This window comes from Corvus hawaiiensis, unplaced genomic scaffold (genome assembly GCF_020740725.1).
Source record: "Corvus hawaiiensis isolate bCorHaw1 unplaced genomic scaffold, bCorHaw1.pri.cur scaffold_227_ctg1, whole genome shotgun sequence".
NCBI classification, from domain to species: domain Eukaryota; kingdom Metazoa; phylum Chordata; class Aves; order Passeriformes; family Corvidae; genus Corvus; species Corvus hawaiiensis.
The window spans coordinates 25,198-52,689 of record NW_025963306.1 but is presented as its reverse complement, the minus strand read 5'-3'; the positions used below and the strand labels follow the sequence as shown (position 1 = coordinate 52,689).

At 57.6% G+C, this 27,492-nt stretch overlaps 1 protein-coding gene and 3 long non-coding RNA genes across 10 annotated transcripts; 2 read left to right on the top strand and 2 right to left on the bottom strand.

Annotated features, from left to right (window-relative positions):
* The first annotated feature begins 564 nt into the window (after positions 1–564).
* On the top strand, positions 565–3,496 carry LOC125320855. Its single transcript, XR_007201314.1, has 5 exons — positions 565–761; positions 1,007–1,203; positions 1,815–2,011; positions 2,623–2,819; positions 3,454–3,496. It is a non-coding gene; the product is annotated as an uncharacterized LOC125320855 (long non-coding RNA).
* A 3,872-nt stretch (positions 3,497–7,368) lies between these two features.
* Positions 7,369–26,758, top strand: ALDOA (aldolase, fructose-bisphosphate A). Of its 7 annotated transcripts, none has more exons than XM_048293279.1 (9): positions 7,369–7,420; positions 10,069–10,193; positions 14,278–14,489; positions 16,624–16,678; positions 18,344–18,504; positions 19,382–19,465; positions 20,509–20,683; positions 24,950–25,149; positions 26,212–26,758. In XM_048293279.1, the coding sequence occupies exons 2-9, from the start codon at positions 10,082–10,084 to the stop codon at positions 26,305–26,307; spliced, it is 1,095 nt and encodes a 364-aa protein (XP_048149236.1). In that variant the 5' UTR covers positions 7,369–7,420; positions 10,069–10,081; the 3' UTR covers positions 26,308–26,758. The 7 variants fall into 7 exon arrangements, with proteins under 7 accessions (XP_048149236.1, XP_048149234.1, XP_048149233.1 ...); XM_048293277.1 differs by having other exon boundaries at positions 7,371–7,471; positions 10,076–10,193; XM_048293276.1 differs by lacking the exon at positions 7,369–7,420 and adding an exon at positions 7,446–7,526 and having other exon boundaries at positions 10,076–10,193.
* Positions 11,650–12,494, bottom strand: LOC125320857. Its single transcript, XR_007201316.1, has 2 exons — positions 12,312–12,494; positions 11,650–12,072 (listed from the first exon to the last, which is right to left on the bottom strand). It is a non-coding gene; the product is annotated as an uncharacterized LOC125320857 (long non-coding RNA).
* On the bottom strand, positions 14,487–16,155 carry LOC125320856. Its single transcript, XR_007201315.1, has 3 exons — positions 16,136–16,155; positions 14,557–14,633; positions 14,487–14,523 (listed from the first exon to the last, which is right to left on the bottom strand). It is a non-coding gene; the product is annotated as an uncharacterized LOC125320856 (long non-coding RNA).
* Positions 26,759–27,492: the final 734 nt, after the last annotated feature.

Genomic DNA, 27,492 nt, shown 5'->3' with positions numbered 1-27,492 from the left:
TGGAAAAAGGCAGACTTTGGGGTCTGGGGGGAGGTTTTGGAAGGAAATGGTGAGGTAAAAAGTTCAGGTTTTGAGGTAGAAATTGCGGATTTTGAGATAAAAGTGCAGATTTTGGGGTGAAAAAGGCAGATTTTGGGGCGTGGGAGGAAATGCTGAAGTACAAAAGTTCAGATTTTGAGATGAAAAGTGCAGATTTTGGGGTGTGAGGCAGATTCTGGGGATTGGGAGGAAATCATGAGGGAAAAGGAGCAGATTTTGAGGTAAAAGATGCAAATTTTGGGATGCGGGGCAGATTTTGGGTGAAAAGGGCGATTTTGGGGCCGGGCGGGGAGTTGTGAGGGAGAAGGGGCTGGATTTGGGGTGGAAAGGGCAGAATTTGGGGGGGAAGGCAAAATTGGGGGTCTGGAGGGAGGTTTTGGGAGGTGGGGGGAAATGGTGAGGTAAAAAGTTTGGGGTCTGAGGTAAAAAGTGCAGGTTTTGAGGTAGCAAAGTAGATTTTGGGGTGGAAAAGGCAGATTTTGGGGCTTGGGATGAAATGCTGAAGTACAAAAGTGCAGATTTGAGGTGAAAAGTGCAGATTTGGAGTCTGAGGCAGACTTTGGGGTCTGGGGGGAGGTTTTGGGAGGAAATGGTGAGGTAAAAAGTTCAGGTTTTGAGGTAGAAAGTGCGGATTTTGAGATAAAAATGCAGATTTTGGGGTGAAAAAGGCAGATTTTGGGGTGTGGGAGGAAATGCTGAAGTACAAAAGTGCAGATTTTGAGGTGGAAAAGACAGATTTAGAGGTGAAAAGTGCAGATTTGGAGTCTGAGGCAGACTTTGGGGTCTGGGGTAGGGTTTTGGGGGATGGGAGGAAATGGTGAGGTAAAAAGTTCAGGTTTTGAGGTAAGAAGTTTAGGTTTTGAGGTAAAAAGCGCGGATTTTGAGATAAAATGCAGATTTTGGGGTGAAAAAGGCAGATTTTGGGGCGTGGGGTGAAATCGTGAAGTACAAAAGTTCAGATTTTGAGGTGAAAAGTGCAGATTTGGAGTCTGAGGCAGACTTTGGGGTCTGGGGGGAGGTTTTGGGAGGAAATGGTGAGGTAAAAAGTTCAGGTTTTGAGGTAGAAAGTGCGGATTTTGAGATAAAAATGCAGATTTTGGGGTGAAAAAGGCAGATTTTGGGGTGTGGGAGGAAATGCTGAAGTACAAAAGTGCAGATTTTGAGGTGGAAAAGACAGATTTAGAGGTGAAAAGTGCAGATTTGGAGTCTGAGGCAGACTTTGGGGTCTGGGGTAGGGTTTTGGGGGATGGGAGGAAATGGTGAAGTAAGAAGTTTAGGTTTTGAGGTAAAAAGCGCGGATTTTGAGATAAAATGCAGATTTTGGGGTGAAAAAGGCAGATTTTGGGGCGTGGGGTGAAATCGTGAAGTACAAAAGTTCAGATTTTGAGGTGAAAAGTGCAGATTTTGGGGTGTGAGGCAGATTCTGGGGATTGGGAGGAAATCATGAGGGAAAAGGAGCAGATTTTGAGGTAAAAGATGCAAATTTTGGGATGCGGGGCAGATTTTGGGGTGAAAAAGGGCGATTTTGGGGCCGGGCGGGGAGTTGTGAGGGAGAAGGGGCTGGATTTGGGGTGGAAAGGGCAGAATTTGAGGGTGAAGGCAAAATTGGGGGTCTGGAGGGAGGTTTTGGGAGGTGGGGGGAAATGGTGAGGTAAAAGTTTGGGGTCTGAGGTAAAAAGTGCAGGTTTTGAGGTAGCAAAGTAGATTTTGGGGTGGAAAAGGCAGATTTTGGGGCTTGGGATGAAATGCTGAAGTACAAAAGTGCAGATTTTGAGGTGAAAAGTGCAGATTTGGAGTCTGAGGCAGACTTTGGGGTCTGGGGGGAGGTTTTGGGAGGAAATGGTGAGGTAAAAAGTTCAGGTTTTGAGGTAGAAAGTGCGGATTTTGAGATAAAAATGCAGATTTTGGGGTGAAAAAGGCAGATTTTGGGGTGTGGGAGGAAATGCTGAAGTACAAAAGTGCAGATTTTGAGGTGGAAAAGACAGATTTAGATGTGAAAAGTGCAGATTTGGAGTCTGAGGCAGACTTTGGGGTCTGGGGTAGGGTTTTGGGGGATGGGAGGAAATGGTGAGGTAAAAAGTTCAGGTTTTGAGGTAAAAAGCGCGGATTTTGAGATAAAATGCAGATTTTGGGGTGAAAAAGGCAGATTTTGGGGCGTGGGGTGAAATCGTGAAGTACAAAAGTTCAGATTTTGAGGTGAAAAGTGCAGATTTTGGGGTGTGAGGCAGATTCTGGGGATTGGGAGGAAATCATGAGGGAAAAGGAGCAGATTTTGAGGTAAAAGATGCAAATTTTGGGATGCGGGGCAGATTTTGGGGTGAAAAAGGGCGATTTTGGGGCCGGGCGGGGAGTTGTGAGGGAGAAGGGGCTGGATTTGGGGTGGAAAGGGCAGAATTTGAGGGTGAAGGCAAAATTGGGGGTCTGGAGGGAGGTTTTGGGAAGTGGGGGGAAATGGTGAGGTAAAAGTTTGGGGTCTGAGGTAAAAAGTGCAGGTTTTGAGGTAGCAAAGTAGATTTTGGGGTGGAAAAGGCAGATTTTGGGGCTTGGGATGAAATGCTGAAGTACAAAAGTGCAGATTTTGAGGTGAAAAGTGCAGATTTGGAGTCTGAGGCAGACTTTGGGGTCTGGGGGGAGGTTTTGGGAGGAAATGGTGAGGTAAAAAGTTCAGGTTTTGAGGTAGAAAGTGCGGATTTTGAGATAAAAATGCAGATTTTGGGGTGAAAAAGGCAGATTTTGGGGTGTGGGAGGAAATGCTGAAGTACAAAAGTGCAGATTTTGAGGTGGAAAAGACAGATTTAGAGGTGAAAAGTGCAGATTTGGAGTCTGAGGCAGACTTTGGGGTCTGGGGTAGGGTTTTGGGGGATGGGAGGAAATGGTGAGGTAAAAAGTTCAGGTTTTGAGGTAAGAAGTTTAGGTTTTGAGGTAAAAAGCGCGGATTTTGAGATAAAATGCAGATTTTGGGGTGAAAAAGGCAGATTTTGGGGCGTGGGGTGAAATCGTGAAGTACAAAAGTTCAGATTTTGAGGTGAAAAGTGCAGATTTTGGGGTGTGAGGCAGATTCTGGGGATTGGGAGGAAATCATGAGGGAAAAGGAGCAGATTTTGAGGTAAAAGATGCAAATTTTGGGATGCGGGGCAGATTTTGGGGTGAAAAAGGGCGATTTTGGGGCCGGGCGGGGAGTTGTGAGGGAGAAGGGGCTGGATTTGGGGTGGAAAGGGCAGAATTTGGGGGGGGAAGGCAAAATTGGGGGTCTGGAGGGAGGTTTTGGGAGGTGGGGGGAAATGGTGAGGTAAAAAGTTTGGGGTCTGAGGTAAAAAGTGCAGGTTTTGAGGTAGCAAAGTAGATTTTGGGGTGGACAAGGCAGATTTTGGGGCTTGGGATGAAATGCTGAAGTACAAAAGTGCAGATTTTGAGGTGAAAAGTGCAGATTTGGAGTCTGAGGCAGACTTTGGGGTCTGGGGGGAGGTTTTGGGAGGAAATGGTGAGGTAGAAAGGAGCAGATTTTGAGGTAGAAATTGCGGATTTTGAGGTAAAATGCAGATTTTGGGGTGAAAAAGACAGATTTTGGGGTTGGGATAAAATCCTGAAGTACAAAGGGGCAGATTTTGAGGAGATAAGTGCAGATTTTGTGGTGTGAAAAGTGCAGATTTTGGGGTCTGAGGCAGATTCTGGGGAGTGGGAGGAAATGGTGAGGCAAAAAGGGCAGATTTGAGGTAAGAAAGTAGATTTTGGGGTGAAAAAGGCAGATTTTGGGGTGTGGGAGGAAATCCTGAAGTAGAAAAGTGCAGATTTAGAGGTGAAAAGTGCAGATTTGGAGTCTGAGGCAGACTTTGGGGTCTGGGGTAGGGTTTTGGGGATGGAGGAAATGGTGAGGTAAAAAGTTCAGGTTTTGAGGTAAAAAGTGCAGATTTTGAGGTAAGAAAGTAGATTTTGGGGTGAAAAGACAGATTTTGGGGCTTGGGAGGAAATCGTGAAGTGCAAAAGGCAGATTTTGAATGAAAAGTGCAGATTTTGGGGTGTGAGTCAGATTTTGGGGTCTGGTGCAGATTCTGGGGTGTGGGAGGAAATTGTGAGGGAAAAGGAGCAGATTTTGGGGCTTGGGAAGAAATCCTGGAGTACAAATGGAGATTTTGGGGTGAAAAGCGTCGATTTTGAGATGGAAAGTGCAGATTTTGAGATGAGGAGTGAAGATTTTGAGATGAAAAGTGAAGATTGGGATCTGAGGCCGATTTTGGGGTGTGAGGCAGATTTTGGGGAGCGGGAGGAAATGTGAGGTAAAAAGCAGATTTTTGAGGTAAAAAATGGAAATTTTGTTGCTTGGGAGGAAATCCTGAAGTTAAAAAGTGAAGATTTTGGGGTGAAAAAGTGGAGATTTTGAGGTGAAAAGTGGAGATTTTGAGGTGAAAAGTGGAGATTTTGAGGTCTGGGGCAGATTTTTGGTCTGAGGCAGACTTTGGGGAACAGGAGGAAATGGTGAGGTAAAAAGTTCAGGTTTTGAGATAAAAAGTTCAGGTTTTGAGGTAGAAAAGTGCGGATTTTGAGGTAAAAATGCAGATTTTGGGGTGGAAAAGGCAGATTTTGGGGTGTGGGAGGAAATGCTGAAATACAAAAGTTCAGATTTTGAGGTGAAAAGTGCAGATTTTGGGGTGTGAGGCAGATTCTGGGGATTGGGAGGAAATCATGAGGGAAAAGGAGCAGATTTTGAGGTAAAGATGCAAATTTTGGGATGCGGGGCAGATTTTGGGGTGAAAAAGGGCGATTTTGGGGCCGGGCGGGGAGTTGTGAGGGAGAAGGGGCTGGATTTGGGTGGAAAGGGCAGAATTTGAGGGGTGAAGGCAAAATTGGGGTCTGGAGGGAGGTTTTGGGAGGTGGGGGGAAATGGTGAGGTAAAAAGTTTGGGGTCTGAGGTAAAAAGTGCAGGTTTTGAGGTAGCAAAGTAGATTTTGGGGTGGAAAAGGCAGATTTTGGGGCTTGGGATGAAATGCTGAAGTAAAAGAGTGCAGGTTTTGAGGTGAAAAGTGCAGATTTTGGTGGAAAAAGGCAGACTTTGGGGTCTGGGGGGAGGTTTTGGAAGGAAATGGTGAGGTAAAAAGTTCAGGTTTTGAGGTAGAAATTGCGGATTTTGAGATAAAAGTGCAGATTTTGGGGTGGAAAAGGCAGATTTGGGGCGTGGGAGGAAATGCTGAAGTACAAAAGTTCAGATTTTGAGATGAAAAGTGCAGATTTTGGGGTGTGAGGCAGATTCTGGGGATTGGAGGAAATCATGAGGGAAAAGGAGCAGATTTTGAGGTAAAAGATGCAAATTTTGGGATGCGGGGCAGATTTTGGGGTGAAAAAGGGCGATTTTGGGGGTGGGTGAAGAGTTGTGAGGGAGAAGGGGCTGGATTTGGGTGGGAAGGGCAGAATTGGGAGAGAAAGGGCGGAATTTGGAGGAAAAGGGTGGATTTTGGTATCTGGAGGGAGGTTTTGGGGATGGGAGGAAATTGTGAGGTAAAAGTCTGGGTTTTGAGGTAAAAAAGTAGATTTTCTGGTAAAAATGCAAATTTTGGGGTTTGGGAGGAAATCCTGAGGTAGAAAAGTGCAGATTTTGAGGTGAAAAGTGCAGATTTGGGGTCTGGGGCAGATTTTGGGGTGTGGGAGGAAATCGTGGGGTAAAAAATGCAAATTTTGAGGTAAAACTGCAAATTTTGGTGTTGGAAGGAAATCCTGAGGTGAAAGGAGCAGATTTTGAGGGAAAAAGTGCAGATTTTGGGATTTGGGGTGCATTTTGGGGTAAAAAAATGCAGATTTGGGGGATCTGGGGCCGATTTGGGAGTAAAAAAAAGCAGAATTGGGGTTGTGGTAGGAAATTGTGAGGTTGAAAAGGCAGAATTTTGGGTAAAAAGGACAAAATTTGAGGTACAAATGCAGATTTTGGGGTGAAAAAGTAAGTATTGGATTTGGGGAGAAAATTCTGAGGCAAAAAAATGAGATTTTGGGGTCTGGCCACAGATCTTGGGGTGAAAATGAAGATTTGAGGGGGGCTGGAGCAGGTTTTGGGGAGAAAATGCAGATTTTGGGGTGTGGGGGAGAAATTCTGAGGTGAAAAAGGCAGATTTTGGGGTGAAAGTGGCAGATTTTGGTGCCTGGAGGGAGATTTTGAGGTGAAAAAGTTCAATATTGGGTTGGAAAGGGCAGATTTGGGGTGAAAAAGGCAGAATTTTGTGCCTGGGGGGCAGATATGGGCCAAAAAATCTGATTTTGAGGCAAAAAGGGAGATTTTGGGGCAGAAATGGGCAAATTTGAGGCAAAAAGGGTCAGATTTGGGGTGAAAGGGTCAAATACTGGTCTGAAAAAAGCAAACTTGGGATGAAAAGGAGCTGATTTGGGGTAAAAAAGGGCAGATTTAGGACCAAAAAAAGCTGCTTTGGAGATCTGGGGGGAGATTTTGGGGCAGAACTGAGCGAATTTGAGGCAAAAAAGGGTCAGATTTGGGGCAGAAGGGGTCAGATTTGGGTGAAAAGGGTCGGATTTGGGTGAGAATGGCAAAACTGGGGCAAAAAGGGCAGATTTGGGGTAAAAATGGCAAAATTGGGCAAAAAGGGGCGGATTTGGGGTAAAAATGGGAAATTTGGGGTGGAAAGGGGCGGATTTGGGGTGAGAATGGCAAATTGGGACCAAAAGGGGCAGATTTGGGGTAAAATGGGAAATTTGGGGTGAAAAGGGGCAGATTTGGGGTAAAAAGGGAAATTTGGGTGGAAAGGGTCGGATTGGGGTGAGCATGGCAAACATTGGGGCCCAAAATGGGCAGCTTTGGGGTAAAAATGGGAATTTGGGGTGAACAGGGGCAGATTTGGGGTAAAAAGGGAAATTTGGGGTGAAAAGGGGCAGATTTGGGGTTAAAAAGGGAAATTTGGGGTGAAAAGGGGCAGATTTGGGGTAAACAAGGAAATTTGGGGTGACAAGGGGCAGATTGGGGTTAAACAGCCGCTTTTGCCGCTTGCAGGGAGATTTCGGGCTGCAAACAGTCCGATTTGGGGCAGAAAGGGTCAAACCTGAGGTGAAAAAGGTGACATCCGAGGTGCAAATTGCAAATTCGGGGGTGAAGGGGGGCAGATTTTTGGGGTGCAAAAGTCGAATTTGGGGGGTGGAAAAGGCGGAATTTGGGTGAGAAAGCGCGATTTGGCGGTGGGGGAGGGGAGCGGCCCCTTCCCGGTCCCTTCCTGGTTTTCCTTCCTCCTCCTCCTCCTCCTCCTCCTCCCCTTGAAACGCCCTTGGGGGGGGGGGGCGGGCCGGCCGGGCCATTCCCGGATTTTGGGCCCCCCCGAGGTATTCCCGGCTCGGCTCCCGCAGCTCCCGGACGCTCCGGACACCGCCGGACACTCCGGACACCGCCGGACACCGCCGGACACCGCCGGACACCGCCGGACACTCCGGACACCGCCGGACACTCCGGACACTCCGGACACTCCGGACACTCCGGACACTCCGGACACCGCCGGACACTCCGGACACTCCGGACACTCCGGACACTCCGGACACTCCAGACACCGCCGGACACTCGGTCGGTGCCCCTACCCCCCCCGAAAAATCCTGGGGTTCTTCCGTCCCCCCTCCCTTGCCCCAAATCTTGGGGGTTTTTCCCTAAAATGGTGGGGTTTTTACCTTCCAAATTTGGGGGGTTTTTCCCTAAAATCTTGGAGTTTTTACTTTTCAGATTTGGGGGTTTTTCCCTAAAATCTTGGAGGTTTTTCCTCCTCAAAATCTTGAGGGTTTTTCCCTGAAATCTTGGGGGGTTTTTCCTAAAATCTTGGAGCTTTCCCCTAAAATCGTGGGGGTTTTACCTTCCAAATTTGGGGGGTTTTCCCCTAAAATCTTGGAGTTTTTACTTCCCAGATTTGGGGGTTTTTCCCTAAAATCTTGGGGGTTTTTCCTCCTCAAAATCTTGGGGGTTTTTCCCTGAAATCTTGGGGGGTTTTCCCTAAAATCTTGGAGTTTTTACCTTCCAAATTTGGTGTTTTTACCTTCCAAATCATGGGGTTTTCCCCTAAAATCTTGGGGTTTTCCCTTCCAAATCTTGGGGTTTTTCCTCCTCCAAATTTCAGGGGTTTTCTCCTAAAATCTTGGAGTTTTTACCTTCCAAATTTGGGGTTTTTCCCTAAAACCTTGGGGTTTTTACCCTTCCAAGTTTTCGGGTTTTTTCCGTAAAACCTTGGCGGTTTTTCCTCCTCCAAATTTGGGGTTTTTTTCCTAAAACCTTGGAGTTTTTCTCTAAAATCTTGGAGTTTTTACCTTCCAAATTTGGGGGTTTTTCCCTAAAATCTTGGGGGTTTTTCCCTTCCAAATTTTGGGGTTCCCCCTCCCCAAATCCTGGGGTTCTCCCCCCAAAATCCTGCGCGTCCCCCTTCCCGAAATCTCCGAGTTCTTCCCCAAAATCCTGGGGGTTCTCCCGCCCAAATCCTGGGGTTCCCCCAGTGCTCCCAGTCCCCCCAGTGTCCCCCAGTGCCCCCAGTGCCCCCCAGTTCATCCCCAGTGTCCCCCAGTGCCCCCCCACTGTCCCCCAGTTCATCCCCAGTGCCCCCCAGTGCCCCCCAGTGTCCCCCAGTGCCCCCAGTGCCCCCCAGTTCATCCCCAGTGTCCCCCAGTGCCCCCCCACTGTCCCCCAGTTCATCCCCAGTGCCCCCCAGTGCCCCCCAGTGTCCCCCAGTGCCCCCAGTGCCCCCCAGTTCATCCCCAGTCCCCCCAGTGCCCCCAGTGTCCCCCAGTGCCCCCAGTGCCCCCCAGTTCATCCCCAGTCCCCCCAGTGCCCCCCAGTGTCCCCCAGTGCCCCCCAGTTCATCCCCAGTGCCCCCCAGTGCCCCCAGTGTCCCCCAGTGCCCCCAGTGTCCCCCAGTGCCCCCAGTGCCCCCCAGTTCATCCCCAGTCCCCCCAGTGCCCCCCAGTGTCCCCCAGTGCCCCCCAGTTCATCCCCAGTGCCCCCCAGTGCCCCCAGTGTCCCCCAGTGCCCCCAGTGCCCCCCAGTTCATCCCCAGTCCCCCCAGTGCCCCCCAGTGTCCCCCAGTGCCCCCAGTGCCCCCCAGTGCCCCCCAGTTCATCCCCAGTCCCCCCAGTGCCCCCAGTGTCGCCCCAGTGTCCCCCCAGTGTCCCCCAGTGCCCCCAGTGCCCCCCAGTGCCCCCCAGTTCATCCCCAGTCCCCCCAGTGCCCCCCAGTGTCGCCCCAGTGTCCCCCCAGTGTCCCCCAGTCCCCCCAGTGTCCCCAGTGCCCCCCCAGTGTCCCCCAGTGCCCCCCCAGTGTCCCCCAGTGTCCCCCAGTGTCGCCCCAGTGTCCCCCCAGTGTCCCCCAGTCCCCCCAGTGTCCCCAGTGCCCCCCCAGTGTCCCCCAGTGCCCCCCAGTGCCCCCAGTGTCCCCAGTGCCCCCCCAGTGCCCCCCAGTGTCCCCCCAGTTCACTCCCAGTGCCCCCCAGTGTCCCCCAGTGCCCCCAGTGCCCCCCAGTTCATCCCCAGTGCCCCCCAGTGCCCCCCAGTCCCCCCAGTGTCCCCCCAGTGTCCCCCAGTGCCCCCCAGTGTCCCCCAGTGTCCCCAGTGCCCCCCAGTGCCCCCCAGTCCCCCCAGTGCCCCCCAGTGTCCCCCAGTGCCCCCCAGTCCCCCCAGTGCCCCCCAGTGTCTCCCAGTGCCCCCCCAGTGTCCCCCAGTGTCCCCAGTGCCCCCCAGTGCCCCCCAGTGCCCCCAGTCCCTTCCCAGTTCACTCCCAGTCCACTCCCAGTGCCCTCAGTCCCCTCCCTGTTCACTCCCAGTCCACTCCCAGTGCCCTCAGTCCCTTCCAGTTCACTCCCAGTGCCCCCAGTCCACTCCCAGTCCACTTCCAGTGACCTCTGGTCCCCCCCAGTCCCTCCCAGTGCTCCCCAGTGCCCCCCCACATCCATCCCACTCCCTCCCAGTCCCTCCCAGTCCCTCCCAGTGCTCCCCAGTGCCCCCGTTTTTGGGGGCGCCCTTTGGGGGGGGTCCCGCTGTCCCCTCCCCGTGTCGGGCTCTGCTGAGTCAGCGCCGCCGTCCCGCAGCCGCCATGGCCCCGCCCGTGCCCGCGCTGAGCCCCGAGCAGAAGAAGGAGCTGGCCACCATCGCCCAGCGCATCGTGGCCCCCGGCAAGGGCATCCTGGCCGCCGACGAGTCCACTGGTACGCACTGGGAGCACTGGGAACGCACTGGGAGCCACTGGGAATGGACTGGGAGGGACTGGGAGGGACTGGGAATGGACTGGGAATGGACTGGGAGTGATTGGAGGCACTGGAAGGGCACTGGGATGAGATAAGGAGGGTACTGATAAGGACTGGGGGCACTGGGAGAAGACTGGGAAGGGGCTGAAGGCTCTGGAAGTGAACTGGGAGTGACTGGGAGGCACTGGGAATGGACTGGGAGGGACTGGGAGGCACTGGGAACGGACTGGGAGGGGACTGGGAGGGACTGGGGGGGACCAGAGGTCACTGGAAGTGGACTGGGAGTGGACTGGGGGCACTGGGGGCTATCGCCCAGTGCATCCTGGCCGCCGCCGAGTCCACTGGTACAGACTGGGAGCACTGGGAAGGGACTGGGAGGGACTGGGAATGGACTGGGAAGGACTGGGAGTGAACTGGAAAGGACTGGGAGTGACTGGGAGACACTGGGAAGGGACTGGGAGGGACTGGGAATGGACTGGGAAGGACTGGGAGTGAACTGGAAAGGACTGGGAGTGACTGGGAGACACTGGGAAGGGACTGGGAGTGGACTCGGAGTGACTGGAGGCACTGGAAGGGCACTGGGATAAGGAGGGCACTGGTAAGGACTGGGGGCACTGGGAGAGGACTGGGAATGGACTGGAGGCTCTGGAAGTGAACTGGGAGGGACTGGGAATGGACTGGGAGCCACTGGGAATGGACTGGGAGTGGACTGGGAGTGACCCGAGGCACTGGAAGTGCACTGGGACGAGATAAGGAGGGCACTGATAAGGAGTCACTGGGAGGGACTGGGAGCACTGGGAGGGGACTGGGAGGGGACTGAGAGTCCGTGCAAAGGCACTGGGAGGCACTGGGGTAAACTGGGAGGGAGTGGGAGGGACTGGAATGAGATGAGGAAGTGCTGGGAGGGACTGGAGGCACTGGAAGGGCACTGGGATGAGATAAGGAGGGCACTGATAAGGACTGGGGGTAAACTGGGAGTGACTGGGAGGGGACAGAGAGTCCGTGCAAGGGCACTGGGAGGGACTGGGACAGACTGGGAGGGACTGGAATGAGATGAGGAAGCACTGGGAGTGTACTGGGAGGGACTGGGAGGGACTGGGAAGGGAGTTGTGGCATACTGGGAGGCACTGGGAGCGACTGGGGGAGCACTGGGAGGCACTGGGGGAGCACTGGGAAGCACCGAGGCAACGCCAGGAGCCTGGTTTGGGTTCCTGGTTTATACTGGGATAAAGTGGTTTATACTGGTTTATACTGGTTTATACTGGGATAAACTGGTTTATACTGGTTTGTACTGGGGATAAACTGGTTTATACTGGGATGGGCTGGGGAAGCATCTGGGGACTTCAGGGTGTCACTGGGACCTCCTGAAGCTGTACTGGGAGCTACTGGGAGGCGCTGAGGCAGCAACAATGGCCAGTGGTTTATACTGGTTTATATTGGTGTGTACTGGTTTGCACTGGTTTATACTGGGATGGGCTGGGGAAGCATCTGGGGATTTCAGGGTGTTACTGGGACCTCCTGAAGCTGTACTGGGAGCTACTGGGAGACCCTGAACCCGTGCCACACCACCTGCTCCATACTGGTCCTGACTGGTTTCTACCAGAAACTAATTACTCTACTGGTTTATACTGGTTTATATTGGTTTATACTGGTTTATACTGGTTTATACTGGGATGGCAACTGGGAACCTGGGGGAGCATCTGGGGACTTCAGGGTGGTCCTGAGGCTGAACTGGGAGCTACTGGGACACACCCACCCCCCACCCATCACCCAGCTGGTTTCTACTGGGCGCCACCCACTCCGTACCAGTTCTAACTGCTCCATACTGGTTTATACTGGTCTGTATTGGTCCTAAACGGTCCATACTGGTCTAAACGGATTGATACTGGTCCTAACTGGTCTATACTGGTTCTGACTGATGTATACTGTTGTGAGTGGTCCGTGCTGGGTGTAACTGGTCTGTACTGGTCCTAACTGGTCTGTACTGGGCCCAACTGACCTGTACTGGTCCTAATTGGTCCTAACTGGTCCATACTTGTCCTAATTGATTGTAATTGGTTTGTACTGGTCCTAACTAACGTTTACTGGTTTATACTGGTTTATACTGGGGTGGTGACTGGGAGCCTGGGGGAGCATCTGGGGATTTCAGGGTGGTCCTGAGGTTGAACTGGGAGCTACTGGGACACACCAGTACTGGTTTCTACTGGGCACCAACCGCTCCATACTGGTTCTAACCGCTCCGTACCGGTTCTAACCGCTCCATAACGGTCCGTACCGGTCCGTACTGGTTCTAACTGCTCCATACCGGTTCTGACTGCTTCATACCGGTTCTAACTGCTCCATACTGGTTCTAACCGCTCCATACTGGTTCTAACCGCTTCATACTGGTTCTAACTGCTCCGTATTGGTTCTAACCACTCCATACTGGTTCTAACCACTCCATACCGGTTCTAACTGCTCCATACCGGTCCTAACCGCTCCATACCGGTCCTAACCGCTCCGTACTGGTTCTAACCGCTCCGTCACGGTCCGTACCGGTCCGTACTGGTTCTAACTGCTCCGTACTGGTATGTACTGCTCCATACCGGTTCTAACCGCTCCATACCGGTTCTAACTGCTCCGTAACGGTCCGTACCGGTCCATACTGGTTCTAACTGCTCCGTACTGGTATGTACTGCTCCATACCGGTTCTAACCGCTCCGTAATGGTCCATACCGGTCCGTACTGGTTCTAACCGCTCCATACCGGTTCTAACTGCTCCGTATTGGTTCTAACCACTCCATACTGGTTCTAACCACTCCATACCGGTTCTAACCGCTCCATACTGGTCCTAACCGCTCCATACCAGTCCTAACCGCTGCGTACCGGTTCTAACCGCTCCGTAACGGTCCATACCGGTCCGTACTGGTTCTAACCGCTCCATACCGGTTCTAACTGCTCCGTAACGGTCCGTACCGGTCCGTACTGGTTCTAACCGCTCCATACTGGTTCTAACCACTCCATACTGGTTCTAACCGCTCCATACCAGTTCTAACCGCTCCATACCGGTTCTAACCGCTCCATACTGGTCCGTACCAGTCCGTACTGGTTCTAACTGCTCCATACTGGTCTGTACCGCTCCATACTGGTCCGTACCAGTCCGTACTGGTTCTAACTGCTCCATACTGGTCTGTACCGCTCCATACTGGTTCTAACCGCTCCATACTGGTCCGTACCGGTCCGTACTGGTTCTAACCGCTCCATACTGGTCTGTACCGCTCCATACTGGTTCTAACCACTCCATACCGGTCTGTATTGCTCTGTACCGGTTCTAACAGCTCCATACCGGTTCTAACCACTCCATACCAGTTCTAACCGCTCCATACTGGTCTGTACCGCTCCATACCGGTTCTAACCGCTCCATACTGGTCTGTACCGCTCCATAACGGTTCTAACAGCTCCATACCGGTTCTAACCGCTCCATACCGGTCCTAACCGCTCCATACTGGTCCGTACCGGTCCGTACTGGTTCTAACCGCTCCATACTGGTCTGTACCGTTCCATACCGGTTCTAACCGCTCCATACCGGTTCTAACCGCTCCATACTGGTCTGTACCGTTCCATACCGGTTCTAACCGCTCCATACCGGTTCTAACTGCTCCATACTGGTCTGTACTGCTCCATACCGGTTCTAACCGCTCCATACTGGTCTGTACCGTTCCATACCGGTTCTAACCGCTCCATACCGGTTCTAACCGCTCCATACTGGTCTGTACCGCTCCGTCCCGCTCCGTCCCGCTCCATACCGGTTCTAACTGCTCCATACCGCTGCATACTGCTCCATACTGGTTCTAACCGCTCCATACCGGTTCTAACCGCTCCATCCCGCTCCATACCGATCTGTACCGCTCCGTCCCGCTCCATACTGGTTCTAACCGCTCCATACCGGTCTGTACCGCTCCGTCCCGCTCCATACTGGTTCTAACCGCTCCATACCGGTCTGTACCGCTCCGTCCCGCTCCGTGCCGGTCCGTGCCGGTTCCGAGCGTCCCGCCCCGTCCCGCAGGCAGCATCGCCAAGCGGCTGAGCTCGGTGGGCGCCGAGAACACGGAGGAGAACCGGCGCTGGTACCGGCAGCTGCTCTTCACGGCCGACAAGCGCGTGGAGCCGTGCATCGGCGGCGTCATCCTCTTCCACGAGACCATGTACCAGAAGGCCGACGACGGCCGCCCCTTCCCGCAGGTCATCCGCGACAAGGGCGCCCTGGTGGGCATCAAGGTGGGTGGGCACCTCAGGGACACCTCGGGGACACCTCGGGGGCACCTCGGGGATGCCACAGGGGCACCTCGGGGACACCTCGGGGACGCCTCGGGGATGCCACAGGGGCACCTCGGGGACACCTCGGGGACACCTCAGGGATGCCTCAGGGGGCGGGGGGCGGTCGTCGTGTTGGGTCAGCGGTGGCCACAGTGGGACTGGGTCCGAGAGGGCTGTGGTGGGTTTGGAGAGCGAGGTGGGGACACCTCGGGGTGGTGGGGACACTTCAGGGACATCATCGGGGTGTTGGGGACACCTTGGGGATGTCAGGGGGCTCGGGGACGTCATCAGGGTGTTGGGGACACCTCAGGGATGTCAGGGACACCTCAGTGACGTCATCGGGGTGTTGGGGACACCTTGGGGATGTCAGGGACACCTCGGGGATGTCAGGGTGTTGGGGACAACTCAGGGATGTCATTGGGGTTTTGGGGACGCCTTGGGGATTTCAGGGACACCTTGGGGACATCATCAGGGTGTTGGGGACACCTTGGGGATGTCAGGGGGCTCAGGGACGTCATTTGGGTGTTGGGGACACCTCAGGGATGTCAGGGACACCTCAGTGACATCATCGGGGTGTTGGGGACACCTCAGAGATGTCAGGGACACCTTGGGGGCACCTCAGGGACACCTTGGGGTGGTGGGGACACCTCAGAGATGTCAGGGACACCTTGGGGGCACCTCGGGGACACCTCTGGGACACCTTGGGGTGGTGGGGACACCTTGGGGATGTCAGGGACACCTCAGGGACGTCATCGGGGTGTTGGGGACACCTCAGAGATGTCAGGGACACCTCGGGGGCACCTCAGGGACACCTTGGGGTGGTGGGGACACCTTGGGGATGTCAGGGACACCTCAGGGACGTCATCGGGGTGTTGGGGACACCTCGGGGATGTCAGGGTGTTGGGGACAACTCAGGGATGTCCTTGGGGTTTTGGGGACACCTTGGGGATGTCAGGGACACCTTGGGGACATCATCGGGGTGTTGGGGATGCCTCGGGGGTGTCAGGGACACCTCAGGGACATCATCAGGGTGTTGGGGACACCTTGGGGACGTCAGGGGGCTTGGGGATGTCATTGGGGTGTTGGGGACACCTCAGAGACGTCAGGGACACCTTGGGGACGTCAGGGGGCTTGGGGATGTCATTGGGGTGTTGGGGACACCTCAGAGACGTCAGGGACACCTTGGGGACGTCAGGGGGCTTGGGGATGTCATTGGGGTGTTGGGGACACCTCAGAGACGTCAGGGACACCTTGGGGACATCTTTGGGGGGTTGGGGACACTTCGGGATCTCAGGGAGCTTGGGGACCTCATCAGGCTGTTGGGGACACCTCAAGGACATCATCGGGGTGCAGGGGACACCTCAGGGGTGTCATCAGGGTGTTGGGGACACCTTGGGGGTGTCAGGGCCACCTTGGGGATGTCAGGGACACCTCGGGGACCTCATCAGGGTGTTGGGGACGTTGAGGGGGGCGTTGGGTGCTCCTTGGGTTGGCTCAGCCCTGGGAGGTGGGTGCAGGCCAAGGTGGCTTTAGAGAGCGAGGTGGGGACACCCTGGGGACATTTGGGGTCTTCAGGACATTGGGGACACCTTGGGGACGTTGGGGACCCGGGGACAGCTCAGGGACATGGGGACATTGGGGGGACACGGGACGGGTCAGCCGTGGGGAGGTGGCAGCAGGTCGGGGACACCTGAGGTGGCTGCAGAGGGTCCGTGGGGACACCCTGGGGGTCCTTCGGACATTGGGGACACCCTGGGGGTCCTTTGGACACTGGGGACACCCTGGGGACACCCTGGGGGTCCTTCGGACATTGGGGACACCCTGGGGGTCCTTTGGACACTGGGGACACCCTGGGGACACCCTGGGGGTCCTTAGGACATTGGGGACGCCCTGGGGGTCCTTTGGACATTGGGGACACCCTGGGGACATTGAGGGTGTCGGGGACACTGGGGGACACCTTGGGGACACGCTGGGGACACGCGGGGGGTGGGGGTTGGGTGCTCTGTGACCCAGCTCGGTCACCCCAGGGCGGGGACACGGAGCAGGGTGGCCCTGGTGACCGCGGTGACCGCGGTGACGCTGTCGCTGTCCCCAGGTGGACAAGGGGGTGGTGCCCCTGGCTGGCACTGACGGCGAGACCACGACCCAGGGTGAGTGACAGCCCTGTCCCCGATGTCACAGCGCTGTCCCTGATGCCACCACCGTGTCCCCAATGCCACCGCCCTGTCCCCGATGCCACCACCATGTCCCCAATGTCCCAGCCCTGTCCCCAATGTCACAGCCCTGTCCCTGATGCCACTGCTGTGTCCCCATCCCTGTGTCACCCCCGTGTCCCCATCCTGGTGTCACCCCCCTGTCCCCATCCCCGATGTCACCCCCGTGTCCCCATCCTGGTGTCACCCCCGTGTCCCCATCCCGGTGTCACCCCCCTGTCCCCATCCCGATGTCACCCTCCTGTCCCCATCCTGGTGTCACCCCCGTGTCCCCATCCTGGTGTCACCCCTGTGTCCCCATCCTGGTGTCACCCCCCTGTCCCCATCCCCGATGTCACCCCTGTGTCCCCATCCCGGTGTCACCCTCCTGTCCCCATCCCGGTGTCACCCTCCCAACCCCATCCCTGTCCTTGTGCTGTCCCGTGATGTCCCCAAGGTCCTCGCAGTGCCCAGTGTCCCCTGTGCCACCCATGTCCCCGATGTCCCCGATGTCCCCAGCTCTGGATGGGCTCATGGAGCCCCCTCAGTGCCCCATGTCCCCTGTGCCACCGATGTCCCCGATGTCCCCAACGTCCCCAGGACTGGATGGGCTCACGGAGACCTCTCACTGTCCCCTGTCCCCTGTGCCCCGATGTCCCCAGTGTCCCCAGGGCTGGGTGACCTTACTGAGCCCCCTCAGTGCCCAGTGTCCCCTGTGCCACCGATGTCCCCGATGTCCCCTGTGCTGTCCCCAGGACTTGGTGGCCTCATGGAGCCCCCTCAGTGCTTGATGCCCCCAGTGTCCCCCGTCTCACCGATGTCCCCGATGTCCCTGATACCCCAATGTCCCCAATGTCCCCAATGCCCCCAATGTCCCTGATACCCCAATGTCCCCAACACCCCCAATGCCCTCAATGTCCCCGATGTCCTTGATGCCCCCAATACCCCTGATGTCCCCAATGTCCACAAGGTCCACAAGGTCCTTCATGTCCCCAATGCCCCCCAATGTCCCCAATGTCCCCCATGCCCCCAACACCCCCGATGTCCCCCATGTCCCCAGTGCCCCCAATGTCCCCAAGGTCCTTCATGTCCCCAATGTCCCCGATGCCTCCCAACACCCTGATGTCCCCAACTTCCTGATGTCCCCAAGGTCCCCGATGCCCCAACACCCCCAATGTCCCCAATGCCCCTGATGTCCCCGATGCCCCCGATGTCCCCAATGCCCCCAACGCCCCCAACACCCCCAATGCCCCCAATGTCCTCAACGACACCCCCGATGTCCCCAATGTCCCCAGTGCCCCCAATGTCCCCAAGGTCCTTCATGTCCCCAACATCCCCAATGCTCCTGATGTCCCCAACACCCCCAACATCCCCAATGCCTCCAACACCCCGATGTCCCCAACACCCCCAATGTCCCCAATGCCCCTGATGTCCCCGATGTCCCCAATGCCCCAATGTCCCAGTGTCCCCGATGCCCCCCATGTCCCTGATGTCCCTGACACCCTTGATGTCCCCAAGGTCCCCGACACCCCCAACGCCCCCAATTCCCCCAACACCCCCACTGTCCCCAACACCCCCACTGTCCCCAACGCCCGCTGTCCCCAACGCCCGCTGTGCCCGCAGGGCTGGACGGGCTGATGGAGCGCTGTGCCCAGTACAAGAAGGACGGCGCGGACTTTGCCAAGTGGCGCTGCGTGCTGAAGATCTCGGCGCACACCCCGACGCGCCTGGCCATCATGGAGAACGCCAACGTCCTGGCGCGCTACGCCAGCATCTGCCAGCAGGTCCCACCGCGGCGGCCACGGGGCCCAAGGGGGCGGATGGGGGGGGCTTGGTGGCATCTGGGAGGGGGTTGCTGGCACCTGGGATGGTTGGTGGCATCTAAAGAGGGTTTGGGGACATCTAGGGAGGGTTTGGTGGCATCTAGAGAGGGTTTGGGGACATCTAGAGAGCGTTTGGTGGCACCTGGGAGGGGTTTGGGGACATCTAGAGAGCGTTTGGTGGCACCTGGGAGGGGTTTGGTGGCATCTAGAGAGGGTTTGGTGGCACCTGGGTGGGGTTTGGTGACACCTGGGAGGGTTTGGTGGCACCTGGGTGGGTTTGGTGGCACCTGGGCAGGGTTTGGTGGCGCCTGGGCAGGGTTTGGTGGCGCCTGGGATGGTTTGGTGGCATCTAAAGAGGGTTTGGGAACATCTAGAGAGAGCTTGGTGGCACCTGGGCGGGTTTGGTGGCACCTGGGCGGGTTTGGTGGCATCTAGAGAGGGTTTGGTGGCACCTGGGTGGGGTTTGGTGGCACCTGGGAGGGGTTTGGTGGCATCTAGAGAGCGTTTGGGAACATCTAGAGAGGGTTTGGTGGCACCTGGAGAGGGTTTGGTGACACCTGGGATGGTTTGGTGGCATCTAAAGAGGGTTTGGGAACATCTAGAGAGGGTTTGGTGGCACCTGGAGAGGGTTTGGTGACACCTGGGATGGTTTGGTGGCATCTAAAGAGGGTTTGGGGACATCTAGAGAGAGTTTGGTGGCACCTGGGTGGGGTTTGGTGGCATCTAGAGAGGGTTTGGTGGCACCTGGGCGGGTTTGGTGGCCCCTCTGTGCCCTGGGGTCACCTGGTGCTGCCCGCTTGCCCCGGGCTGTGCCCGACGTGTCCCCTGGGTGCCCCAGAACGGCATCGTGCCCATCGTGGAGCCCGAGATCCTCCCGGACGGCGACCACGACCTCAAGACGTGCCAGTACGTCACCGAGAAGGTGCGTGCCACCAGGGCCACCAGGGCCACCAGCGGGCCACGGGAGCCACCGGGCACTGGCCACGGGAGCCACCGGGCACTGGCCTCGGGTGCCACGGAGTGCTGGCCACGGGAGCCACCGGGCACTGGCCTCGGGAGCCACCGGGCACTGGCCTCGAGAGCCACCGAGTGCTGGCCCTGAGTGTCCCCGGGCGGCCCCGAGTGGCCCTGAGTGTCCCCGGGCGGCCCTGAGTGGCCCTGAGTGGCCCTGAGTAGCCCCGAGTGTCCCCGGGTGGCCCCAAGTGGCCCCAGGTGGCCCCGAGTGGCCCCAGGCCGCGGGGGGCTCCAGTTTGTGGGGTGACACCGGGAGGTGGCACCTGGGAGGGGTTTGGTGGCACCAGGGAGGGGTTTGGGGGCACCTCCCAGCGTCCCCAGTGTGTCCCAGTGCCCCCCTTGGTGCCCCCAGGTCCTGGCAGCCGTGTACAAAGCCCTCAGTGACCACCATGTGTCCCCTTGGTGCCCCCAGGTCCTGGCAGCCGTGTACAAAGCCCACAGTGACCCCCAATGCCCCCCTTGGTGCCCCCAGGTCCTGGCAGCCGTGTACAAAGCCCTCAGTGACCCCCAATGCCCCCCTTGGTGCCCCCAGGTCCTGGCAGCCGTGTACAAAGCCCTCAGTGACCCCCAATGCCCCCATTGGTGCCCCCAGGTCCTGGCAGCCGTGTACAAAGCCCTCAGTGACCCCCAATGCCCCCCTTGGTGCCCCCAGGTCCTGGCAGCCGTGTACAAAGCCCTCAGTGCCCCCAATGCCCCCCTTGGTGCCCCCAGGTCCTGGCAGCCGTGTACAAAGCCCTCAGTGACCCCCAATGCCCCCCTTGGTGCCCCCAGGTCCTGGCAGCCGTGTACAAAGCCCTCAGTGACCCCCAATGCCCCCCTTGGTGCCCCCAGGTCCTGGCAGCCATGTACAAAGCCCTCAGTGACCACCACGTGTCCCATTGGTGCCCCCAGGTCCTGGCAGCCATGTACAAAGCCCTCAGTGACCCCCAATGCCCCCCTTGGTGCCCCCAGGTCCTGGCAGCCGTGTACAAAGCCCTCAGTGACCACCACGTGTACCTGGAGGGGACGCTGCTCAAGCCCAACATGGTGACCGGTGGCCACGCCTGCAGCACCAAGTACAGCCCCGAGGAGATCGCCATGGCAACGGTCACCGCGCTGCGCCGCACCGTGCCGCCCGCCGTGCCCGGTCTGTGCCACCCCCGTGGGGGCTGACACCTCTGTGTGTGTGTGTCACCTGTGCCACCTGTGTCACCTGTGCCACCTGTGTGTGCCACCTGTGTGTGCCACCTGTGTGTGTGTGTCACCTGTGTGTGTGTGTCACCTGTGTGTGTGCCACCTGTGTGTGCCACCGGTGTGTGTGTGTGTCACCTGTGTGTGTGTGTCACCTGTGTGTGGGCCACCTGTGTGTGTGCCACCTGTGTGTGTGTGTCACCTGTGTATCACCTGTGTGTGTGCCACCTGTGTGTGTGTGTCACCTGTGTGTGTGTCACCTGTGTGTGTGTGTCACCTGTGTGTGTGTGCCACCTGTGTGTGTGTGTCACCTGTGTGTGTGTCACCTGTGTGTGTGTGTCACCTGTGTGTGTGTGCCACCTGTGTGTGTGTCACCTGTGTGTGTCACCTGTGTGTGTGTGTCACCTGTGTGTGTGTGACCTGTGTGTGTGTGTCACCTGTGTGTGTGTGCCACCTGTGTGTGTCACCTGTGTGTGTGCCACCTGTGTGTGTGTCACCTGTGTGTGTGTCACCTGTGTGTGTGTGTCACCTGTGTGTGTGTGCCACCTGTGTGTGTCACCTGTGTGTGTGCCACCTGTGTGTGTGTGTCACCTGTGTGTGTGTGACCTGTGTGTGTGTGTCACCTGTGTGTGTGTGCCACCTGTGTGTGTCACCTGTGTGTGTCACCTGTGTGTGTGTGTCACCTGTGTGTGTGTGACCTGTGTGTGTGTGTCACCTGTGTGTGTGTGCCACCTGTGTGTGTCACCTGTGTGTGTGCCACCTGTGTGTGTGTCACCTGTGTGTGTGTCACCTGTGTGTGTGTGTCACCTGTGTGTGTGTGTCACCTGTGTGTGTGTCACCTGTGTGTGTGTGTCACCTGTGTGTGTGTGCCACTTGTGTGTGCCACCTGTGTGTGTGTGTCACCTGTGTGTGTGTGTCACCTGTGTATCACCTGTCTGTGTGTGCCACCTGTGTGTGTGTGTCACCTGTGTGTGTCACCTGTGTGTGCCACCTGTGTGTGTGTGTCACCTGTGTGTGTGTGTCACCTGTGTGTGTCACCTTGTGTGTGCCACCTGTGTGTGTGCCACCTGTGTGTGCCACCTGTGTGTGTCACCTGTGTGTGTGTGTCACCTGTGTGTGTGTCACCTGTGTGTGTGTGTCACCTGTGTGTGTGTGTCACCTGTGTGTGCCACCTGTGTGTGTGTGTCACCTGTGTGTGTGTGTCACCTGTGTGTGTCACCTGTGTGTGCCACCTGTGTGTGTGCCACCTGTGTGTGCCACCTGTGTGTGTCACCTGTGTGTGTGTGTCACCTGTGTGTGTGTGTCACCTGTGTATCACCTGTCTGTGTGTGCCACCTGTGTGTGTGTGTCACCTGTGTGTGTGTGTCACCTGTGTATCACCTGTCTGTGTGTGCCACCTGTGTGTGTGTGTCACCTGTGTGTGTGCCACCTGTGTGTGTGTGTCACCTGTGTGTGTGTGTCACCTGTGTGTGTCACCTGTGTGTGTGTGCCACCTGTGTGTGTGTGTCACCTGTGTGTGTCACCTGTGTGTGTGTGTCACCTGTGTGTGTGTGTCACCTGTGTATCACCTGTGTGTGTGTGTCACCTGTGTGTGTGTGCCACCTGTGTGTCACCTGTGTGTGTGTGCCACCTGTGTGTGTGTCACCTGTGTGTGTCACCTGTGTGTGTGTGTCACCTGTGTGTGTGTGCCACCTGTGTGTCACCTGTGTGTGTGTGCCACCTGTGTGTGCCACCTGTGTGTGTGCCACCTGTGTGTGTGTGTCACCTGTGTGTGTGTGCCACCTGTGTGTGTGTGCCACCTGTGTGTGTCACCTGTGTGTGTGCCACCTGTGTGTGTGTGCCACCTGTGTGTGTCACCTGTGTGTGTCACCTGTGTGTGTGCCACCTGTGTGTGTGCCACCTGTGTATCACCTGTGTGTGTGTCACCTGTGTGTGTGTGCCACCTGTGTGTGTGCCACCTGTGTGTGTCACCTGTGTGTGTGTGCCACCTGTGTGTGCCACCTGTGTGCCACCCCCTCTGTGTCACCTGTGTGCCACCTGTGTCCCCAAGGTCAGAGCAAGGAGGAGGCACCGCTGTTCCTCAGCGCCATCGATTGATCGCTGTCCCTGTGTCACACCCCTGTCCGTGTGTCACACCTGTGTCACATCTGTGTCACACCTGTGTCCCCGTGTCACACCCCTGTCCGTGTGTCACACCTGTGTCACACCTGTGTCACACCTGTGTTACACCCCTGTCCGTGTGTCACACCTGTGTCACACCTGTGTCACACCTGTGTCCCCGTGTCACACCCCTGTCCGTGTGTCACACCTGTGTCACATCTGTGTCACACCTGTGTCCCCGTGTCACACCCCTGTCCGTGTGTCACACCTGTGTCACATTTGTGTCCCCGTGTCACACCCCTGTCCGTGTGTCACACCCGTGTCACATCTGTGTCACACCTGTGTCCCCGTGTCACACCCCTGTCCGTGTGTCACACCTGTGTCACACCTGTGTCCCTGTGTCACACCCCGTCCGTGTGTCACACCCGTGTCACACCTGTGTCACACCTGTGTCCCCGTGTCACACCCCTGTCCGTGTGTCACACCTGTGTCACACCTGTGTCACATCTGTGTCCCTGTGTCACACCCCTGTCCGTGTGTCACACCTGTGTCACACCTGTGTCCCCGTGTTACACCCCTGTCCGTGTGTCACACCTGTGTCACACCCCTGTCCCTGTGTCACACCTGTGTCACACCTGTGTCCCTGTGTCACACCTGTGTCACATCTGTGTCCCTGTGTCACACCCCTGTCCCTGTGTCACACCTGTGTCTGTGTGTCACACCTGTGTCACACCTGTGTCACACCTGTGTCCCCGTGTCACACCCCTGTCCGTGTGTCACACCCGTGTCACACCCCTGTCCCTGTGTCACACCTGTGTCCGTGTGTCACACCTGTGTCTGTGTGTCACACCTGTGTCACACCTGTGTCACACCTGTGTCACATCTGTGTCCCTGTGTCACACTCGTGTCCCTGTGTCACACCTGTGTCTGTGTGTCACACCCCTGTCCGTGTGTCACACCTGTGTCACATCTGTGTCCCCGTGTCACACCCCTGTCCGTGTGTCACACCCGTGTCCCTGTGTCACACCCGTGCCACACCCGTGTCTGTGTCACACCCATGTCTGTGTCACACCCGTGTCTGTGTCACACCTGTGTCCCTGTGTCAGACCCGTGTCCCTGTGTCACAGCCATGTCTGTGTCACACCTGTGTCACACCCGTGTCTGTGTCACCCGTGTCACACCCGTGTCCCTGTGTCACACCTGTGTCCGTGTGTCACACCTGTGTCCGTGTGTCACACCCGTGTCACACCCGTGTCCCTGTGTCACACCTGTGTCCGTGTGTCACCCGTGTCACACCCGTGTCTGTGTCACACCTGTGTCCGTGTGTCACACCCATGTCCGTGTCACACCCGTGTCACACCCGTGTCACACCCGTGTCCCTGTGTCACACCCCTGTCCGTGTGCCACACCTGTGTCTGTGTGTCACACCCATGTCCATGTCACACCTGTGTCACACCCGTGTCTGTGCCACACCTGTGTCTGTGTGTCACACCCGTGTCCATGTCACACCTGTGTCACACCCATGTCTGTGTGTCACACCCGTGTCACACCCGTGTCCCTGAGTGCTGAGTGTCCCCTCTCTGTCCCCTGTCTGTCCTGCTGTCCCCAAGCCCTCTCTCCCTGTCCCCTCTGTCCCCTCTGTCCCTCTGTCCCCGCGCCCTCTCTGACTGTTCCCTGTCCCCCCCGTCCCCTCTGTCCCCTCTCTGTCTCTCTGTTCCCGTTCCCTCTGTCCCTCTCTGACTGTCCCCTGTCCCCTCTGTCCCCGTCCCCCCCGCTGTCCCCTCTGTCCCTCTCTGACCGTCCCCTGTCCCCCCCTGTCCCCTCTCTTGACTGTCCCCTCTGTCCCTCTGTCCCTCTCTGACTGTCCCCTGTCCCCCTGTCCCCTCTGTCCCTCTCTGACTGTCCCCTGTCCCCCCTGTGTCCCCTCTCTGACTGTCCCTCTGTCCTCTCTGTCCCTCTGTCCCCCCTGTCCTCCCCTCTGTCCCTCTCTGACTGTCCCCTGTCCCCTGTCCCCTCTCTGACTGTCCCTCTGTCCCCCTCTGTCCCCGCCCCCTCTCTGACTGTCCCCCTGTCCCCCTCTGTCCCTCTCTGACCGTCCCCTGTCCCCGTGTCGCCGGTGCAGGGATCACGTTCCTGTCGGGCGGGCAGAGCGAGGAGGAGGCGTCGCTGAACCTCAACGCCATCAACCGCTGCCCGCTGCCGCGGCCCTGGGCGCTGACCTTCTCCTACGGCCGCGCCCTGCAGGCCTCGGCCCTCAAGGCCTGGGCCGGCAAGAAGGACAACACCAAGGTGGCCCAGGAGGAGTACGTGAAGAGAGCGCTGGTACGGGGCACTGGGGGCACTGGGGGGCACTGGGGGCATCTGGGGACATCTGGGGGGCACTGGGGGGACATCTGGGGGGCACTGGGGGCATCTGGGGGGCACTGGGGGGGCATCTGGGGGGCACTGGGGGCACCTGGAGGGCACTGGGGACACTGGGGGCACCTGGAGGGCACTGGGGGGACATCTGGGGGCACTGGGGGCACTGGGGGGACATCTGGGGGGCACTGGGGGCATCTGGAGGGCACTGAGGGCACCGGGGGGCACCGGGGGGCACTGGGGGGCACTGAGGGCACTGGGGGGCATCTGGGGGGCACTGGGGGGACACTGGGGGGCACTGGGGGCACCTGGGGACAGCTGGGGACACCTGGGGGGATACCTTGGGACACTTTGGGACGCTCTGGGATACCTGGGGACACCGGGGAACACATTGGGACACTCTGGGGGCGCCTTGGGGCACCTGGGGACACCTTGGGGACACTTTGGGGCACCTGGGGGTACCTGGGGGCATCTGGGGGCACCTTTGGGACACCTGGTGGCATCTGGGGACATCTGAGGGACACTGGGGACACTCCAGGGGCACCGGGGGACACCGGGGGGCACCTGGGACACTCTGAGGACACCCTGGGGATACCCGGGGACACCTTGGGGACACTCCAGGGACACCTGGGGATACTCTGGAGACACGTTGGGGACACCTGGGGGTACCGGGGGACACTTGGGGGGCACCTGGGGACATCTTGGGGCACTTGGGGGCACTGGGGGACACCGGCGGGGCACTGGGGACACTCTGAGGACACCCTGGGGACACCCGGGGACACCTTGGGGACACTCCAGGGACACCTGGGGGTACCGGGGGACACTGGGGACACCTGGGACGCTCTGGGGATACCCGGGGACACCTGGGGGCACCTTGGGGACACCAACGGCCCCAATGGCCCCAATCCCCCCTCTGTCCCTCTGTCCGTCCCTGATGTCTGTCCGTCCGTCTGTCCCTCTGTCCCCTCTGTCCATCCCTGTCCATCGCTGGCCGTCCCTGATGTCCGTCCGTCCGTCTGTCCCCAGGCCAACTCTCTGGCGTGCCAGGGCAAGTACACCCCGAGTGGCACCGCGGGGGCGGCCGCCAGCGAGTCCCTCTTCGTGTCCAACCACGCCTACTGACCCCCGCTGGCCACTGCCCCCCTGCCCGCTGACCGCTGCCCGCTGCCCAGTGCCCAGTGCCCGCTGACCAGTGCCCACTGACCACTGACCAGTGCCCGCTGACCAGTGCCCAGTGCCCGCTGACCAGTGCCCACTGACCACTGACCAGTGCCCGCTGACCAGTGCCCACTGACCACTGACCACTGCCCGCTGACCAGTGCCCAGTGCCCGCTGACCAGTGCCCACTGACCACTGACCAGTGCCCGCTGACCAGTGGCCACTGCCCCCTGCCCGCTGACCCCTGCCCACTGCCCAGTGCCTAGTGCCCAGTGCCCACTGCCCAGTGCCCGCTGACCAGTGCCCAGTGCCCGCTGCCCAGTGCCCAGTGCCCGCTGCCCTCACCGTGGCCACGCCCCCCCGGCCAGGCCCCGCCCCTCCCCCCCCCCCCCGCAATAAAAAGGTCGTGGATGAACCCAGGAGGCTCCGGGGGGGCTTTTTGGGGGGGTTTCACCCCAAATTTGGGGGTCCTGGGGGAGTTTGGGAGGGTTCTACCCCAAATTTGGGGGTCTTGGGGGAGTTTGGGGGGGTTTCACCCCAAGTTTGGGGGTCCTGGGGGAGTTTGGGGACCTTTTCCAGCCCAAATTTGGGTAAATTTGGGGGTTCTGGGGTGGTTTTGGGGTGTTTTGACCCCAAATTTGGGGGTCCTGGGGGGTTTTGGGGGTTTTCACCCCAAATTTTGGGGGTCCAGGGGGGGTTGGGGGATTTGGCCCAAATTTTGGGGGTCCTGGGGGGGTTTTGGGATGTTTTGACCCCAAATTTGGGGGCTTGGGGTGGTTTGGAGGTTTCACCCCAAGTTTGGGGGTCCCCGAAGAGTTTGGGGACCTTTTCCAGCCCAAATTTGAGGGTTCTGGGGTGCTTTTGGGGTGTTACGACCCCAAATTTTGGGGGTTTTGGGGTGGTTTGGAGGTTTCACCCCAAATTTGGGGGTCCCAGAGGAGTTTGGGGACCTTTTCCAGCCCAAATTTGGGGGTCCGCGGGGGGTCTGGGGGGGTTATGACCCCACATTTGGGGGTCCTGGGGGAGTTTGGGGCTGTTTGGCCCAAATTTGGGGGTCCTGGGGTGGTTTTGGGGTGCTCTGATCCCAAATTTGGGGGTCCTGGGGACATTTGGGGAGGTTTCACCCCAAATTTGGGGGTCCGGGGGGCA